Here is a 19510-nt window from a genome sequence, read left to right on the forward strand (position 1 = left end):
GGACATCACAAAACTGAAAGCAGTTTGTGAAGTGAAAAGCCACATCAAATTACAGGTACCAACCTGCTAGTAATGGATTTATGAAATGCAAACAGCAAGTGTACCCGGATCTAGACTACTGATGACTGCTGGATGTAAAGGCTACTTGATTTTGTGTAAACTTCTGTTTGAAAACCATCAGAAGGGCACGAGAAGAGTTGTTTTGTAGGGGCAGGAGAGAGCTTTACATGTCGAAAGTGATCCACATGCCTATGCTTAGGACAGTAAAAATAACATGAATAATTCAATATTTATCAGAGGAAGAATGACAACAGTATCCTTGTCAGATTTAGAAGCCAGAATCCTAACATTATATGGACCGGAGTAATGGTGCTGCATGCAGAAAAATCCTCCTACATACTCTGCCACACTATCGGCGATCACAGGGTAGTTGTGGATGTGTGAGAAGGATTTGGGTGCAGAGTGAAGCATGATTATTGTTGTGTGTGTGAATGATGAGTGGGAATATGTTTTTAAGAATATGAATTTAACAGAATAGAATTGGCGCTTCCTTGCACCTCACCTACCCATTCACATCAGAGGGAACAGGGCTTCTTGAATCGGACTCATCCTCGAGCACCACCCGCCATCTTGGGGCTGCCTCGGGACGCGTTCTAGCTCTCCTCCACTTCCGGGAGAGAGCTACTTAGACCGAACGAGCCAGAGGCTCGGATGATTATACAGCACTGAGCACGAAGCGCTCTCACACCGCCCAGCTTGTTAATAATTCTAGACCTGTGTTCAGGCTTTTTAGGTCGTCTTGTGCTTATTTTAACTTGTGTAATTTTAAAAACGGAATTATTGTAAATTCATTACCAGGCTGCCGAATTTAACAGAATAGAATTGGCGCTTACTTGCACCTCACCTACCCATTCACATCAGAGGGAACAGGGCTTCTTGAATCGGACTCGTCCTCGAGCACCACCCGCCATCTTGGGGCTGCCTTGGGACGCATTCTAGCTCTCCTTCACTTCCGGGAGAGAGCTACTTAGTCCTCTCTCACCAGGATGCGCAGCGGACGAGCGCAGCGGGCGCGCGCCGAAGACGCGCCTAAGACAAGCCCGTCTGCGCCCGTCCGAGCCTGCACCGGGCCCAGGGCCATCCCCCCTGTCCAAGCTGCCTTCCATGATATTACTCCTACCGTTTCCTATACCTCCGGTCAGCTAAGAGGGATGAACCCTGGATTAGGTAGGTCTTGTAAGGTGCTATCGCTCCCTAACGATCTTACTCCCATAGGGCCATCATGCACGGGATGTCATTATACCCTCCCACTGCCTGTACCTGCAGCTAACCACACTGCGCATCTACCTTCAATTACCAGGGCTCAATTTCGCACTGGCCATTATTTTAAAGCGGCACTCATTAACTCTCGCTCCCTTCCCAAACATAGTTTATCTATCAGGGATTGCATTATCAACCAGGAATTGGATATTTTGTTCATCACCGAATCCTGGGGTGACGACGCCTCTGGCCCTGACTTTGTCGCTGCCACCCCTGAAGGTTATTGTGTCGTTAGACAAGATAGAACTTCCGGGCGAGGTGGTGGCTCAGCCATCATTCATAAAGATGCTTATCGGACAAAATTTGAGCACATTCCAACCCCTAACTGCGAAGCTATCGCGTTTGTTATCAATCTCACGCAGAAACAAGCTTTTAGAGGGACATTGGTCTATAGACCACCGGGCCCCCGAACAAAATTCTTAGCTGCGCTCGCAGAAATTACTGAATCTGTTATAGGATTCTTGGATTATACTATCCTTGGAGATTTTAACTTTCCATTGGAAGATATGGAAACCAAGGACACAGCCCAACTTATTGCAGACATGCAAGCAATAGGATTGCAACAGTTGGTGAGAGGTCCCACACATGAAGCGGGGCACACACTAGACGGTCTGTTCATAAATAATCCAGGTATTGACCTGATAGCAGTACTACCATTGGTATGGTCTGATCACCAAGCCATCATCTTCAGAATCCGAGCAGTACAATCTAACCCCCCCCAGACCAAAGCCCGGTCATCACTGGGAACACGAGCCTGGAAAACGGCCGATATTCTCCATCTCGCAAACCTCCTTAGGACTTTGGTCCCGGAAAGTTCTTATGATCCTGAAACTCTGTCCACTAGCTTTCAGGAATGGTTACTAAATGCAGCTAATCAAGTGGCACCTGAGAAATCTTACTGCCCAAATAGAGCTACACCATCGGCCCAGTGGTTCACAGAGGAGCTGCGCCTCCAGCGTCAATATTGTAGAAGTCTAGAAAGACGCTGGAGAAAGCATTATAGCCCCTCTGCTAAGCAAACTTATAAAGATGCTCTGGCAATTTATAAGAAAGCTATCATCACTCAAAAAAACACATTCTTTACTGGTCAAATTGAACAAGCCCAGAACTCAGCAAGGATGTTATTCCAGGTCGTGAATTCTCTATCTACTCCTCCCACTGGCTCTGCAACTGAACATTCTCAGGAATTCTGTAACTCGTTGGCCAATTTCTTCACCACCAAGGTCATGGATATTTATTCAATTTTCCCTCAGTTACCGGCGGAAGTCAGGACTGAACCATCCTCCCACTTGGCTGTGATCCATCCTTCTTTTTCTGGTTTAAAGCCAGTGACAGAAGATCAGGTCAGCATACTTGCTGCCAAGATCAAATCAGGCTCTCCGCTTGATCCATGCCCTCCTGATATAATGAATCAACTCCACAATACTATCTCTCAGCCGCTCACCACCATTTGTAATGCCATCTTTAAAACAGGCGTCTACCCGGACATCTGGAAGAAGGCCATCGTTAAACCTTTGCTCAAAAAGCCTTCTTTAGACCCCACTGTTACGGCCAATTACAGACCCATTGCTTGCCTGCCCTTTCCCGCTAAAATCGTAGAGGCCATCATGACCCAGCAGCTCTCAGAGTTCATTGAACAACATGAACTTCTGGATGATACACAGTTCGGTTTCCGGAGGGGACACGGAACCGAAACAGCGCTGATAAAGGCCTCCGATGAAATCAGACACATCTTGGATTCGGGAGGAGCAGCAGTGCTCATTCTGTTGGATCTCTCGGCGGCCTTTGACACGGTCGACCATACCATCTTGGTCGACCGTGTCACAGCCCTGGGGATTAACAATTTGGCCAAAGATCTTATAGCTTCTTTTTTAGCTAACCGCATACAGGCAGTTAAACTGGGCAATTATTATTCGTCGACTTCCAAACTGCCATGCAGGGTCCCCCAAGGATCGTCGTTAAGCCCTGCGCTTTTTAACATTTATGTTGCAGATTTGGCAAGGGTCATAAAATCTCACGGGATGCGCCTAACTACCTACGCTGATGACACCCAACTTGTGTTGGCGGTGCATAAGAACGGCCCAGTGGTGGCAGCTAATTTTCAAGAGGGGATATTGGAGGTACAAGCTTGGATGCACAGCAATTGCCTAAAACTGAATGCGGAGAAAACGGAGGTTATGACCTTTGGTAACATCTCTCCTGAATGGTCCCCGATTTGGTGGCCTACTCAGATGGGTCCGCCTCCGGTCCCAGTTGCAAAGGTCAGGAATCTTGGAGTGATCTTTGATAAATATCTGTCCTTCAAACATCATGTAAATAAGGTTGTTTCAGTTGCCTTTTTCACGTTGAAAAAGATAAAAAAGCTGCTACCGTACTTGCCAGCATCAGCTGGAAAAACACTGATTACCACCTTGGTGTTTTCCAAGCTTGATTACGGAAATGCCCTCTTTTTTAACACGCACAAATATATTTTGAACAAGCTTCAATCCGTTCAAAATATGGCAGCCAGAGTCCTCCTCAACATTCCAAGGCGCCAGTCCACCTCGGCAGCTATACGCCATCTTCATTGGCTAAGAGTGGAGAGCAGGATTAAATTTAAGGCATTATGTATTGCCTATAAGGCCATACATCATACCGGCCCGAAATTTCTAAGAGAGGCATTTCAGCCATACACCCCTATAAGGAACCTAAGATCAGCAGCCAGTTGTCTACTAGCTGTTCCCCGAACAAGAACCGCCACCTGGGGAGACAGACGCTTCTTGGTAGCAACTCCTAGATTGTGGAACTCTCTACCCTCACATATCAAAACTGCTCCTACTCTCATCTGTTTTCGTAGGGCATTGAAGACTTGGCTCTTCAACCAATAGGTTTGTGCTTACCACTGTATCTTAAAGTATCATACTGCGCCTAGACACCCTTGGGTAGTAGCTGCGCATTAAAAATTCCATAAAATAAATAAATAAATAAATTAAGTAGGGAGAGTATGTATTCCAAGTTAGGATGCTATATGGGGTTGAATCCAGTAGTCATTGATGCAAGTTTTCACTCAAGAAAGAGGGTCGATCCAATTTTTAGGAAAATAGATTTTTATTGATGCAAGGATTGAATATTGACAGCCGACACGTGTTTCGCCCTCTGTGGCGAATTGCGCCAGGGCTTTCTCAAGGCTAAATTCAATTGCATAGTGTCATTCTGTTGGATTCTCTAGTATGCATCACCATTTGTATATATATCACAATACATTCTATAAATAATTCAATTTGGAGTTAAATCTCCTCGGAAGAGTAAAGCATTCCTGCAAAACGCCGTGCGCTGCAACGAAGTCCCGTAGTGATGACTCCTACGTGAATTCGTGTTTATTTAGGTCACGTGACCCGGAAGTTTCATGAGGTTTGTTACACAAGCTTAGACAATTTTAAAAGTATTTACTCAAAGGTGGTATAATTGTCGATGAGCTTTGACATATTGAATGTGGAAAGTGTTACTTTTCAAAGGGAAACCCATTACGTTTTATTAAAAACCGGCTCGTGTTGTAAGTTAGTCAAACATAAAGAACAGACAACCAGTAGTTCGTTTACATGGTTGTTTGTCTGGTGGCTATTTTGGAAGGATTATTATGTTGCTATTCCACAATTTTCTTGATGTCTTTAGAGAAAGATCAGAGAGCCCAAAAACGCCTTTTATGAAGAGAAAGAATATTATTGAAGGTTGTTAATCTAATATATCCAAACAGATGATTAAAGTTTGAAATCAGGAACTAACACGTTCCATTTTTTCTAACTGCGTAATACAGAAAAGCCATAGGTCTTATATTTATGATTATTGACTTCTCTCTAGTTTTATATTTATATTGAGGATGTGGGGAACAGTACGGTTTTTAAGCCAGTTAAAAGGAATTTTTGGGAATTAATGGATCTTTAATGGAAAATGTTTAATGGAAAATGTTCATTCCAAGGGTTTCTTATTATCTATGAAAAGTAGCTTCAATAATTTCAAAATTTGGTCGTTTTGATTCGGCATGTATGGTCATGGTTCTTCGCCATTGGAAAGATTTATTTTAGGCGATCTGAGTAGTAGTATTTTTATTCAAAACCCTGATTTATCCGATTTTAAATGTTAGGAGTAGTGGTGCAGTTCACAAAAGAAGTTTATGGTCTTAAAGCCAGTGATGCCACTCATGTTCTTGATTCAGTCCTTTCTCCACAGTGTTCATTCTGATAATCAGGGAACTTTCTTCTCTTCGTAGGTGCAGTTCTTGATTTCCACCACGTTTGTGTGATTTCAGTTTTTTAGGCCTACAAACGAGAAGCTTAATTGATGAACGTGGTTTTTTAAAAAGTGATCAACCAAGGGTTGTCGTGTGTCTGTTTTATGGATATTTCGATAATGTTCTTGAATGCGTACTTTCAAGGGTCTTGTTGAGCTTCCAATATAATTCTGACCACACGGGCATGTTATCAAATATACCACGTTAGTGCTCTCGCAGTTAATGAAGTCCTCAATTTTGTATTAATGATCATTGATGCAGACTTCTTTCGTCCTAGATTTTCCAAGTTTGAGTATCGAGCAATTGGTGCAGGTGAAAAAACCCCTAGGTGGGAATATGTGTGCGCATATTGTGCTAACATTTATGAACTACTTATGGCAAGGTGTTTTCAGTCTGTTGCTTTTTGAACCTACATTTGATTCTTTTGTTCATCTGTTTTTCATCTGTATGCATGGCCTTATTTTCAAGAACGCGTCTCTTCCATATGTCTGTCTAGGTACCGCTTATGCATGGCAAAGCTAACTGCACCTGCCTTTGCATCAGTGTCTCATGTACGTCTTTCTGAATACTGAGACAGTATTGCTCAGGACCCTGGGAATAAAATGTGGGAAGCACTTACCTATAATCGAAAGAGCCATCCTCATCCTTCCTGTCCTCCGGGTCAAGTGGCGTATCCTTCTTCTCTCGCACTAAAAGGAGGAAGCACAACATCATAACTGTATGAAAAGACCTTCCTGGCACCTGGGTGTGATAAATACCATTTCTTTTGCTCTTCACAATCTCATTCATTATGCAACATCTATCTGCTCAAATGTTCCAAGTTAGTCACCTGTGTGCATACCCTTCATATATCTCCATATTTACATGCCCTTAACAGTAACCTATACAATGTGAAGGCCATTACCACCAGCAAACATTCTTCTGACCTTGCGTCACGCATTCACACAATGATTTAAGTCTTGTACATTCTCTTAATACATGAATGTCCCACACACATTCATACACATGTGCATCCTTTACAAACTCCCTATGCTACTTTCCCACCACTATCACTTCCCCACTTTCAAAATGCACTTTCTCAGTACTGAGTTTGTCCGTCTGCTACTAATTTTTATTCCTTAAGTGCAAACTAGCTACACATCAGCACAGCATGAACACAGTTCTCACACATCCCCATACCACATGCATGCTGCTACCATTTCCTCACAATTTGTGCTTTTTTCCTAACTCATCCCTATAGAATGGATGCACAATCACACACATACTTCATAAATGTGTAGGAATGTTAGAAATGTATCCTCGTAGTTCATGATTAAAGGCTGGTGGAAATATCTGATGTAACTGACAGACCTCTCTGATGGCAAATCATTCCCCAGTAAACAAATGATTCTTTTAATGGTTTGTAAATCTATTGATGATGTACTCTAAGCACCGCATGACAGAGACAGACTCATTCTAAGTGTATACAGTTGTGTTGTATATGTATATGTTGTATATGTTTACACTCGAAGGAACTCCTCCACCCATTTTCTAGTCTTGTAGGTCTGGCTCTAGTTCTGCATGTGGCTCAAAGAAACATGGAACTGGATGACACCACCTGTTTCAGGATACAAGATCATGTGTCATACATGAACGTGGCAGATGACTTGACAGCCTCTCAGCCTGCATGAACTGAATGTGGCGTCATGTGACGTCATAAACACTGAATTGCTGCCCAGTAAATCTGGCGGGCGGGCGGACCATTATTTTAGTGGGAAGGGTACTCCGTTGCGATGAAGCACCCTTTCCGCCGACATATAAATCAGGCCCTTTGTATTTTATAGTGTGGTATTACCACAGAGAGTGTCCTTGCTCCTAAACCTACTTAATAACAAAGCTGTTTAACACAAGGAATGAACCCTAACAAGGTGGGAAAAGGTCTGTCTTCATTAATTTACAGAAGAGTAAAAAGTTGGTTTCTTTATGAGATGAGAAGAGAAGTTAGTCCAGCATTTAGGACCCAGATGCAAGAAAGAATTGACTTCTATCCTAATCATACAGATATTTGGAATCATAAAGAGATTGCGGTGAGAGCAAAGTCAGTGATTTGTCGTTTTTTTTATTATTTAAGGTTACCTCATCGTCGTATGTCGACTACCCCCCCACACCGCTCTTACCTGCACGGGCCGTGCCTGATTATGATACTCTACAGAGTGCTGGCCCCAGAGACCGAGTACTTAATAAGAGAAACAGCGCACAATCAGCAAATCACTGGATGTCCAGTCTCTCAGAGAACAAGACATGGTCATATGGTCTGTTTTATGGCAACATGGGGAAAATCCAATTTAGGCTGAAAGGAAATGTATTGCAGCCCTAAGCCAGAAAACTAGTGTTGACTCAATGGGATGCAGAGAGCCATATCCGAAGGGCAGTATGCCTCCTAGTGTGGCGTCACATTAGTAAATATCTACTTATTAGTTGGGATTCAAAACATCCATTGAAACAGTCCTCTAAAACACTTGTTCTGACAGCTCACCTAGACATGTAAGGAAATATGTTGTCAAAGAGGACTGATTCACATTTTGCATGGGAGGGTATACTAGCAGGTGTCCACCATGGTACATTAAAATGTTTGTAGCCAAAATCATAAATATTGCCACCACCCATGAAATCTTATCATGGTCAAGCCAGGGAGGCTACTACCTTGGCAACAGAGTAGGAGGCGCTCAGGGGATCCTCCTACAGTCTGCCATAATCTAGCTTGTGCTTGGACAGATACTATCTTGGGTAAATGACAAAAGGGCTGAGGTGGAAGGGAACTTTGAAGGTAAAACGTGCAAGATAGGACAGGTCCAACAAACAGCTGACAACCAATTATTTACACACATGATGCACCATACTTCTGACAGGCTGGAGGGATGGGGATACAAGACCCTTTTTTCACCTGTATGTGATGTGTACCCTACAGAGGCGAGCAGAAGCAGAAAAATCCTACAATCTGTTCCCTTCGATTTGCTATGGCACTGGTTTGACTACTCCCAAACATCTCCCAGCTTTATCAGTCAGTGATGGAGTGCAGATGCATCCCTACCTGGGTATTTTCCACCACGGCTTCTCCGGATAAAGCAGACGATAAGGAGGATGAGCACCAGCAGTGCCACTGCGCACATGAGGCCAATGAACCAGCCCTGGGTAGCAATGTCCACCTGACTCTTGGTGTAGGCTAGCGAGAGAAGACAGGTGAAAGTTAGACTAATCATTTAGATGAAATACAAAGGACAGGTTCTCACCAGCTTGGGCCTAGGACAGGTGTCCACAAGTGCCAGTTTTGTCTGTCTCTTTGAAAATATATGTGACTGAACAAGCACACAATAAAGTCTGTGCCAGAAATATTTCCATCCAAATTACTATCCCACAGACCAATCACATCAGAATTGCAGTGCAAAATGAGGCCTATTGGTTTTAATTTTACAAAACGTTCACATTACACATATTGTCACAAATATGATCATCAGAATCACTGCCCCAAATAATATATTCAATAGAATTACCTTTGCACAAATTATGGCTTCAGAATTACTGCACTAGACAATTTGCCAAACAGAATAAATGCCTAACAGAACATACACATCCAAATTACTGTCACACAGCATGCTGTGCAGCATCATTGCTCCTTAGAGTAAACAAATCAGAGCTGTTTCACAGAATATGTCATACTCAAAGAAAGTGTTCCTAGATATACGATGTGGAAGTGTGTTTCAGAGAAGCTCCTCCATATCCCTACTCATACCGAATCACAGAGGCTTAAGCATCATCGAAAGCTGTGAATATTTTGGATTTCTCAACCCCAGACCAACATCTCAAGCACATATCCTCAGTAAGGCTCTCTTAGGTCAAACATTTCAAACACGTTTATATTGGATTCATTGATACTCATTAACAACTTTTAGACAAACTTATCTTGGATCTTAAAAGCAAGGTGCAGGCTGTGCTATTACAAAAGAGATGCATGTATTCACCTTTGGAGAAAGCATGAGAAGTTTATTTAAAGGAAAAAAAGTTACTTACCTGTATATTTTAGTTCTCCAGTATTGATATCTTTAATTGACTCATGTGCTTGAATTTTCTCCATCGTAGAAGTGGGAGTCCGCTGATAATTATCACAAGCAATATAGGTGAAAGCATTGTTTAACACGTTTAAAGAAGTGATATTGTTAACAGGGGCGTGCAGTTCCTAGGGTGGGGGAAAGGGAGGTCTTTTCCAAAAGTGCCCTCATTCACCAGAAGGATGTCATGCTTCATCATCTGGAGTGCTCCTCAGCGGGCCAGCGCTGCAATGCCTGATGGGCACCCGCGAAGGGGCTCTTTAGCGGAAATCTTTTGATGATGAAGCTGAAGGGTTAGAACAGGTGTGTGGGCTAGGTAGTGCGGTGAGTGTGAAGGATAAAATAGGTCTAGGATTACCCTAACATGTTGTGTTTATATCCCTTGGGACACTAGCCTAACTAAAAAGACTGGGCCCTAACTGGATATTATGATCCTACAGGGCTGGAGTGGTGTATAAGGTTGACATGTTTCGTGCCTGGCAGCCCCTAACGGGTCAAGTGGCACTTCATCAGGACCAAGGTAAATAGAACACATACTCTAGCACTATAGCAATACTGGTTTGGAAATTGCCAAATGATGACCAGATGCAAATAATGCCCCGGATTAGAGTGTCCCGAGGTGGAAGCCCTAAGGGAAGGGGCGGGGATAAAAACAACAAGAAGAGAACCATAGTCTAATTAGATATTGTTATCACAGGCAGATATATTGATCAGCGTCGTGTGAAGAGTGAGACTACCTACAAGTACGGGGGAGGAGAAACCTGTCGTTCTACGTACTTGATCAGCGTCAGGGAGCATGAAGGCTATATATTTACTGAAACTCACGGTGCCCAAGTGCGTGATTAGGATACAGCAATGCATGAGGACTAATGGCAACAAGACTAGTCACAGTTATGTACTGCAGCCTCACTCAGGCTCAGAGGCACTGCGAAGTCTGAATGATTATATTGACTTCACCCAGACGATTAATCTTGTTGCCATAACTATCAATCACCTCAGACTCACCTATGCTCCTAGGAACTATGATGCGCTATTGAATATATTGACTTCTTCCAGGCGTTCACTCTTGTTGCCATTAGTCCTCATGCATTGCTGTACCCTAATCACGCACTTGGGCACCGTGAGTTAATTTTTTTTTACTTCCATAGACAACAGGCGCAACCTTGTAACGCCTTTCTTGTTCACAGTTTCGTTGTCTGTATCAACAAGCAAAGAGGAGCACTTTATTCTTGCATAAATGGATTGTTATCTTAAGCTCCAGAAGAGTGATATGCACCCTGTTCTCCTTGTATTGCCATTGTCCACTAACCTCCAAGCCTTGTAAATATACTCCCCATCCAGCTAAAGATGAATCTGCGGTCTTCACAAGTTTAGGCGGTGAGTTTAGAAATGTGAGGCCTAATGAGACATTGCCTTTCTGCATCGCCCAAAGCATGGCGGACCTCATTTGGGAGTGGTCTGAATGATTTCTTCTAAAGATCTTTCTCTGTCTCCTTCAGCCACACTACGGATCTCCTCTGGACTGACCACAGCTGCGTTCACTTCACCTACAACAAGCCGAAACCCATCAACCACCTCCAACCAACTCTGCAAAGAAACTGGAACAAAATCACCACGGACCAGATCTCCGCATCACTCCTTCAAAACTCCCCAGCCCTCTCTTCTAACGCCAACGAAGCCGCCTCCAACCTCACCCTATGGTTATCCAACACCGCCGACACCTTAGCACCACTGAAAAAACGTCAAAACAAACCTGGCAGCAAGAAGGCCTCATGGTTCAACGATGATCTCAAGAAGTCCAAGAAACTATGCCGCTCCCTTGAAAAGGCCTGGAAAAAAGACCCATCCACCAGCACCAAGGACGCCTTCAAAAGCGCCACCCGCACTCATCACCAACTAATCCGAAAAGCCAAGAAAACAGCTTTCAAGGATCGACTTGACAACAACGCCCACAACAGCAAGGAACTTTTCAACATCGTCAAGGAATTTTCCAACCCCTCGGCCAACTCCAACGACATCACCCCCTCTCAAACCCTCTGCGACTCCCTAGCCTCTTTTTTCCACAACAAAATTGCAGACATCCACAACAGCTTTGACAACCAACCCGGAAGCCAACCCACCCTACCATCTGATGACCATCTTCCCCCCGTAAACACCCTTAACGCCTGGAACCCAATCTCCACTGAGGACACCATCCGCCTGATGAACTCCATCCACTCGGGATCCCCCACAGACCCATGCCCTCACCACATCTTCAACAAAGCAGACTCCGTCATAGCACCGCACCTCCGAGACGTCATCAACTGCTCCTTCAACTCCGCTACCTTCCCAGAAGACTGGAAACACGCTGAACTCACCGCCCTTCTGAAAAAACCAACAGCAGACCCCACCGAACTCAAAAACTACCGCCCCATCTCGCTTCTTCCATTCCCGGCCAAAGTCATCGAGAAAGCCGTCAACAACCAGCTCGCCGCCTTCCTCGAAGCCAACAAATCCTCGACCCCTCACAATCTGGCTTCCGAGCAAAACACAGCACTGAGACCGCCCTCATCGCAGCAACAGACGACATTCGAACTCTACTGGACAGTGGAGACACAGTCGCCCTCATCCTCCTCGACCTCTCTGCAGCATTCGACACAGTCTGCCACAGCACCCTTCTACAACGCCTCAATAACATCGGAATACAAGGAAAAGCACTTGAATGGATCACCTCGTTCCTCACCGGAAGAACCCAGAGAGTCCGCCTTCCTCCATTCAAGTCCGGGGCCTCTGAAGTCATCTGCGGCGTACCTCAGGGATCATCACTCAGTCCCACCCTCTTCAACGTATACATGAGCCCCCTCGCGGCCATCGCCCGCCAACACAACCTCAACATCATCTCTTACGCGGATGACACTCAACTGATCCTTTCTCTCACCAAGGACCCCAGCACCGCCAAAACTAACCTACACGAAGGAATGAAAGATGTCGCCGAATGGATGAAACAAAGCCGGCTGAAACTGAACTCAGACAAAACAGAAGTCCTCATCTTAGGTACATCCCCCTCTGCTTGGGACGACTCCTGGTGGCCGGAAGCCCTCGGAAAAGCACCCATCCCGACAGACCACGCACGGAACCTTGGCGTCATCCTGGATTCTTCACTTTCAATGAACAGACAAGTCAGCGCCGTATCCTCTTCCTGCTTTAACATTCTTCGCATGCTCAGAAAAACATTTCACTGGATCCCCTCCGAAACAAGGAAAACAGTCACCCACGCTCTGGTCACGAGCCGACTGGACTACGGAAACACCCTCTACGCAGGTTCCACCTCTAAACTCCAGAAGAAACTACAACGAATCCAAAACGCCTCAGCCAGGCTCATATTAGACATCCCACGCAACGAACACATCTCTGGCCACCTTAAAGACCTCCACTGGCTACCCGTCAATAAGAGGATCACTTTCCGACTGCTTACCCACGCACACAAATCACTCTACGACATCGGACCAGATTGCCTCAACTCTCGACTGTCCTTCTACACCCCCTCCCGCCAACTTCGCTCCTCCAACCAAGCCTTCGCCACTGTACCTCGCATCAACAAGTCCACCATGGGAGGCAGATCCTTTTCATACCTAGCTGCTAAAACATGGAACTCACTCCCCGCTTACCTTCGCCTCACCCAGAACCACCTAGCGTTCAGAAAGCAGCTTAAAACATGGATATTCGACAAATAATCCCCCTCCCCTTCCTGAGCGCCTTGAAACCCTCTGGGTATGTAGTGCGCTATACAAATTTTATGACTTGACTTGACTTGACTGTTTGTATATTTTTTCTCTTGGAGCCACATCACCCCCCACCTGAGAGACCTACACTGGCTCCCCGTCGACAAGAGGATCACCTTCAAGCTCCTCACCCACGCACAAAAAGCACTCCACAACGCCGGACCAGCCTACCTTAACAGCAGACTCAGCTGCCACACCCCCACCCGCCAGCTCTGCTCCGCCAGCCTCGCCCTGGCCGCTGTCCCCCGCATCCAACGAACGACCTCCGGTGGCAGATTCTTCTCCTGCCTCGCCGCCAAGACCTGGAACACCCTCCCTACCCACATACGGCAGACCCAAGATCTACTCACCTTCAGACGACTCCTCATGACCTGGCTCTTCGAGCGGTAGCAGCACCCCCCCTCCCCTCAGCGCCTTCGGACCTCACAGGTAAGTAGCGCGCTCTACAAGTACATTGATTGATTGATTGAAAATAGGGCTCATGCGGAGGATAGAGAGGAATTAGGGAAATGCTGGAAGACAGCATCCTTCTTTTCGAGAGGCAGGTGGCCAGATGAATTATTCTCAGCATCCCTTCATTTGCAGGGAAGGACTTGAATAATATTGTATCTAAAAGTGTTCCTACAAATGTTATTGGTTGGAGGCAAATTTCACCCAGTTTAGCATAAGACCTAGATCCATAAACAACTAAATATATGCTATTGTTGATTCCTTTTCAGAATCATATGAAGGGCTTTTTATAAGCCAGTCATTCAGGTAGGGGAAAGTCTGATCTCCTTCCCTGCTCAGATAAGGGGCGACCGAGGACATGCAATTGGTAAAAATGTGAGAAATTTGAGGAGCTGACTTGAGACCAAAGGGTTAAACTTTGAATTGATAATGGCAGCCAGCCCCTTTGAACCTTACATGTTTTCGATGATTGGGATGGATAGGAATATGAATAAGCATCTTGGAGATCTAGGGAAGTCATAAAATCTCCTTGGTCTAGTAACTGGAAGATTTCCTGCAGTCCAACCATCCAAAATTATCTGCTATAACTCGAGACTTTGCCTCCATTGTGCCAATTTTACTTGATAAGGAAAAAGCCGGAATCGAATCCTGTGTTCTGATGGGTGTTAGGGATCTCTTCTGTGGCTTATTCCTGGAGAAGTGAAAGAATCTCCAATTTTAACAGACAACGATGTTGATGTGACCTCCTGCAAGGTGGGCTTTGAGGAGGTTTCCGAATGAATTCTAAAGCAGAGCCACCATGAATTAGATCCAGCCCCCTCCTATCTGTGGTAATAGCTTTCCAGTTGTTGTAGTAATTGAAAACTCTCCGGTCCACCCTGCATGGGGATAAATGTGACCGGTGCCTGAAAGACTTCACTGACGCCTTGATGAGTATTCTCCTTTGTTAGATGCTGAGGACCTCTTACGTGGAGGCTGTCTTGAATAGGCTGCAGTTGGCAGTGGTCTATAATGCTGTTGGGAGTACTGATGGCGCTAAGCCTGCTGTGTTTGGGGGTAAGGTTGGAATCTTTAGGACTGGACATATTCTCTATAAGAAAACTGGCCTTGTCCTCCAGCGCTACCAAAAGGGTGAAAACAGTGCTGCTGCACACCTCCAAAGACATTACTGTTTCAGTATTTGATTTTATGTAACCCTGGGCGAAATTCGCGAAGTAGCACTACGCGAAACTTCGCAAAGTGGAAAAAACGCTGCCGCGCTACATGGAGCTCCGCAGGCGGGGGAATGCGATAGAAAAATGCAGTTCACAGTGATTTTCAGTGACGGATGCTTGTCCGCACTGTGCAATCACTGCGAACAGCACCATGCACAGCGTAAGCGGGCGCTGCTTTCCTTTCTGCCGCTCAAGTAGATTTTTACTCAAACAGCAGTTTTCTCAACTCGAACGGGCAGTTTCTCATACGGGACCACTCGCAATGAGAACCCTGACCTCCCTGCGTTAAGAAATCTCGCCAGGAGGTTTATTTTTCACGCTCGCGCCCGCCAACCTGATGTTGTCGATCGCGAAGGAGGAAAGATCTCGCCGGGAGGTGGATTTTCCTTGTTCGCCAACTTGGCGATGACGAACGTGAGCGAGGGAAAAAACTCTGCTCTGTGTAGGGGGAGCAGAGTTTTTTGGAACTCTGTGAGCTCCACGTAATGCAGAGAGCGGAAAACTCCATGAGTGGAGCGGAGTTCACCGCCCTGGCTTAATTTTTTTGACTGAACAGCACTGCCCATGGGCTTACCAAATAGGGCCTAAAGCGTGTACAATATTTTAGTCTGCAACTCAGGTCGAAAGTAGGTTTGCTTTGAGCCATCCTTGCCTCCTCAAAACTCCATTGACGAAAGCCAGTGCAGGCAACATCCATGGCAGTGTGAATGATGTCGGCAGATGTTCTTTCATACTCTTTACATGAGCACTCTTGCCTTTTCCCTCTTTTCTTCTGGTAGGAACACAAGAAAACCTCCTAGGTCGGACCACTTCTGCCTGATGTATCTTCCCAATATGGCTAGGACATTGATTGAGACATTGCCTTGAATGCTCGAATGGTATTGCTGCCACTGCCGAAAATCTCTTGCCCACATTATCCAAGCGTCTACCCACCCTGTCAGGTGGAGTGCTTAAAGGTGTAGAGGGATTTCTCAAATGTATCTGGGCAGCTTGCATGAACACCGAATCAGGCCGCTGGTTCCTATAAGGAAAGCTAGGGAATCGTCTGGAGCTTTGTATTTCTTAACCAGATGTGGCAGAACTGCAGCCACAACTGCAGGGTTCTTCATTAGTTTCAGAACCTCTGACCATACGTGGACTATGATTGGTATTGCCTGGACCGATTTGCGTGCTGACTCTTTCAAATCATAAGGACACAGTCAAACTGCTTTATAGGAATGCTTAGAGCCAATCTCTAGGTAGTTCTCTCCAAAAGAGCACGACCCCCTCCTATGTCACCAGGAGGGGAATGGCCACCGGTCGAGTATGCAGGGCTGAGAGAGGTGCCACATAATCATCCCACTCCGCTCCAGTATCAGCTGGTGGATTCTGTTATCTCAACCTCCTCTGGTTTATTGACATGAGATTAATCATTGTGGATGGTAATGGCCAGCAGTGTTCTGGGCAGCAGCACCTGTCTTGAATGGATAAGATGAAGAGCATGAGGAGAGGCAGCATGCTTAGGAGCAGGAGTTTGTTGTGAAGGTACCGGATTAACACCAGTGTGAATCTTTTGTAGCGGTCTGCCAGTATTTGACAGAGATCTGAGGCTAAAGCAGTGAGGACCTCCATCATTAGCTTCTGAAACTGCTCTTGCTCATCATGTGGTTCATAGGCGTACTGTTCTGCGAAGGCCTCAATAGATCTGTATCTGGACTTTGTTGCATCTGGTGTATCTTGAAAGGAAAAATCTTCCTCTTAGTATCCAACATTGTCTTCCTAATATTTAACTTGGAAGCTGCGGGGGACTATAAGCAGTGCCAAAGGAATCTTCATCTTCAAACTTTTCAATGTCTAGAGGTGAGTAGGTGGAAGAGGAGAGACTATACTGGGAGAAGGGTATTCCAGTAGCATTGACTGCTTCGTCGATTGTCTCATGGATGCTGTTGTTGACGGTTGTTTTATATGTTTGAAGATGGTTGAAGGCTCGGACAATGGAGCCGCCAATGTCTATGCCATTGACGGTATTTGTCCTGCAGCAAAATAATTGCCAGTGCCGTCATCGACAATATTCTCTTCATGGTTGATCTTGAAAACAAAGCTGGCATCATTGTTGTTGTCGATGACATAACCATCAACGGTTTCTACGACAATGCATGCTTCAGCAATGAGCGGTCCATCACCGCCTTTTTTTGCATCAGAACCAGCAGGTACCTTCAAAGAAGGTGCAGAAGGCTCAGACCCAGTTTTGTCAGGCCTTCTTGAGGGAGATGAGTCTTTTTTTCTTGCATACTTTTCCACCTCTGAGACACGGGTCTCTTGCCCGACCCCTTTTGGACTAGCCCAGTGAAGACAGTGAGGAATTTAGAATGATGATTGATGCCGGTGTTTCTCTTGATCAACGCTTACCTGAGTTACCAAATCCTGCTACTACCAGCTATGCTTGATCTTCCGCTTCTGCTCTTAAAATTGAAACAATTGGCGCACTGATTCAATTTCACACTCTCTTTATGGTATTTCTTGGCCTGACAAAGAAGGGCACTGAATGCTTTCAAAGCATAGCAGCCTGGCTGTTACTCTGTATGAGGAAACATGTGCCTGTCTGAGAACATAAGAAGCAGCTTAACTGGCTGTGTAGCCAGAGGAGCATTGGTAAAGCCAGCAGGTCTGATATTGTCTGTCAGCCTTTTAGCTTTGCCATTGCTTGTTTTGTTATTCTTTTTTTTTAAAAACAAATCTTTATTGTTGGAAAAGCTGCTGGGCCTTCGCCAATCAAGAAAAAATACAAAATTTGAAAAAAGAAAAATATATATTATTTGGGTCTCAAAAAGCATGCATTTCCAAAGTTGTCCCTGGCACTCATTCCTGTGCTCCTTGTGAAAAGGGAGCATGCAAGTGAAGTCAGCCAATGGACCCACTGCCCCATATTGTATGCAGTAGTGATTGGAAGAAAAATGTGAATGACACAAGAACAGACCAATGGATGAAGAGGGCTGGTTTAAGCCCCTAGTATGTGCCTTATACATTTAATTATAGTTAACTCAAAAGGTCTTGGCTAGCTCTAGACCTAAAAGGGATAACATTTATATCCTCCAGTATTATGCATGGAATTTGTTTAGGCTTGTAATCCTAAATTTCTGTCTAGCAAATTTACTAAGCACATACACGTCAGACGATGGTTAAGATGTGTAGCTTGTCTACTGTTTGTGGTGTCTAGCTCAAAACAAAGAAGATCTGATTACAATCTGGCTCCTCTAACTTGGAGTATTATTTCCTCTAATTTGTGTTCAACGTCTGATGGCCTAAAATTCATGAACAGTTTAAAAACTTTGCTGTTCACTTACTAAATCCGAATGCATCCAACGTAACATGTATTTGTAAATCACACATTCATCACACTTGGAGCATTTTGGCCCTGATCACCAGATGTTATTGTTACCCAAATAATGGTACTCATTTTCTCAACCAGGAAGGATGAAATACTGAGTGGATCCCTGGAATTTGAAAGTGTGACCAGGTGTACAAACACAGATCCATGGTGTGAATGCATTTGCGCACTGATCGACCAGACCTGTCATGGTACTTCCTTAACATGTCAGTAGTACCAACTCAGTCTTCTAATATCTATATTGTGGGTAATAAATACCTAACAATAATTATATATTCAATATTAATATGTAAATTCTGTGAAGAATTAAGGGCCCGATGTAGGTAGGGCTTTACCGATCGGTATCGGCCGAAAATACCGATTTTTGGCCCTTACCGATCGGTAAACAGCCATCGAGATGTAGGGAACCAAAAACAGAACGAATCGGATAGAAAACCGATTCGGAATGTGTACCGAATGTGAAAGAATCCGATACGTACATACCGAAAATCGGATATGTAACGATTCGGAAAAACACCGATTCGGTTACAAAGACCGAATCGGTCCATGTACCGATTCGTTAGTGACACCGAATCGGAAAATCACCGATTCGGTCCCACTACCGATTCGTTAGTGACACCGAATCGGAAAATCACCGATTCGGTCCCACTACCGATTCGTTAGTGACACCGAATCGGAAAATCACCGAATCGGTCCTACTACCGATTCGTTAGTGACACCGATTTGGAAAATCACCGATTCGGTCCATGTACCGAATCGGAAAAAATACCGATTCGGACATGATCCGAATCGGAAAACATGCCGATTCGTATGAATCTCCGATCGGGAAATTCCCCGATTCCGACAGTTGGGGAGATGTAGGGAGGCACAGAAACACCGAAATCGGCTCAAAATCGGTAGAATTCACTCGGTATTTACCATGGATTGCAATCAGGTGGTAACCAACTCCAACCCATATAAACAGTCCCAAAATGCATTGCAACTTGCAGGATGGCAGCTTTCTATGTCATTGCGAGGCGGCTACGGCTACAGCAGGAAGGACTGAG

At 45.0% G+C, this 19510-nt stretch overlaps 1 protein-coding gene across 1 annotated transcript in view; it reads right to left on the minus strand.

Annotated features, from left to right (window-relative positions):
• NFASC (neurofascin) overlaps positions 1–19510 on the minus strand; it is a 371015-nt gene that overhangs the window by 39355 nt on the left and 312150 nt on the right. Inside the window, exons 29-30 of the mRNA XM_086923454.1 lie at positions 8658–8789; positions 6207–6276 (exon numbers count right to left, since the gene is read on the minus strand). Of these exons, the coding sequence (XP_086779580.1) occupies positions 6207–6276; positions 8658–8789 (202 nt within the window). The remainder of the gene's footprint in view (positions 1–6206; positions 6277–8657; positions 8790–19510) is intronic.

The sequence above is a fragment of the Lissotriton vulgaris genome, chromosome 5 (genome assembly GCF_964263255.1).
Source record: "Lissotriton vulgaris chromosome 5, aLisVul1.2, whole genome shotgun sequence".
In the NCBI taxonomy this organism is placed as follows: Eukaryota; Metazoa; Chordata; class Amphibia; order Caudata; family Salamandridae; genus Lissotriton; species Lissotriton vulgaris.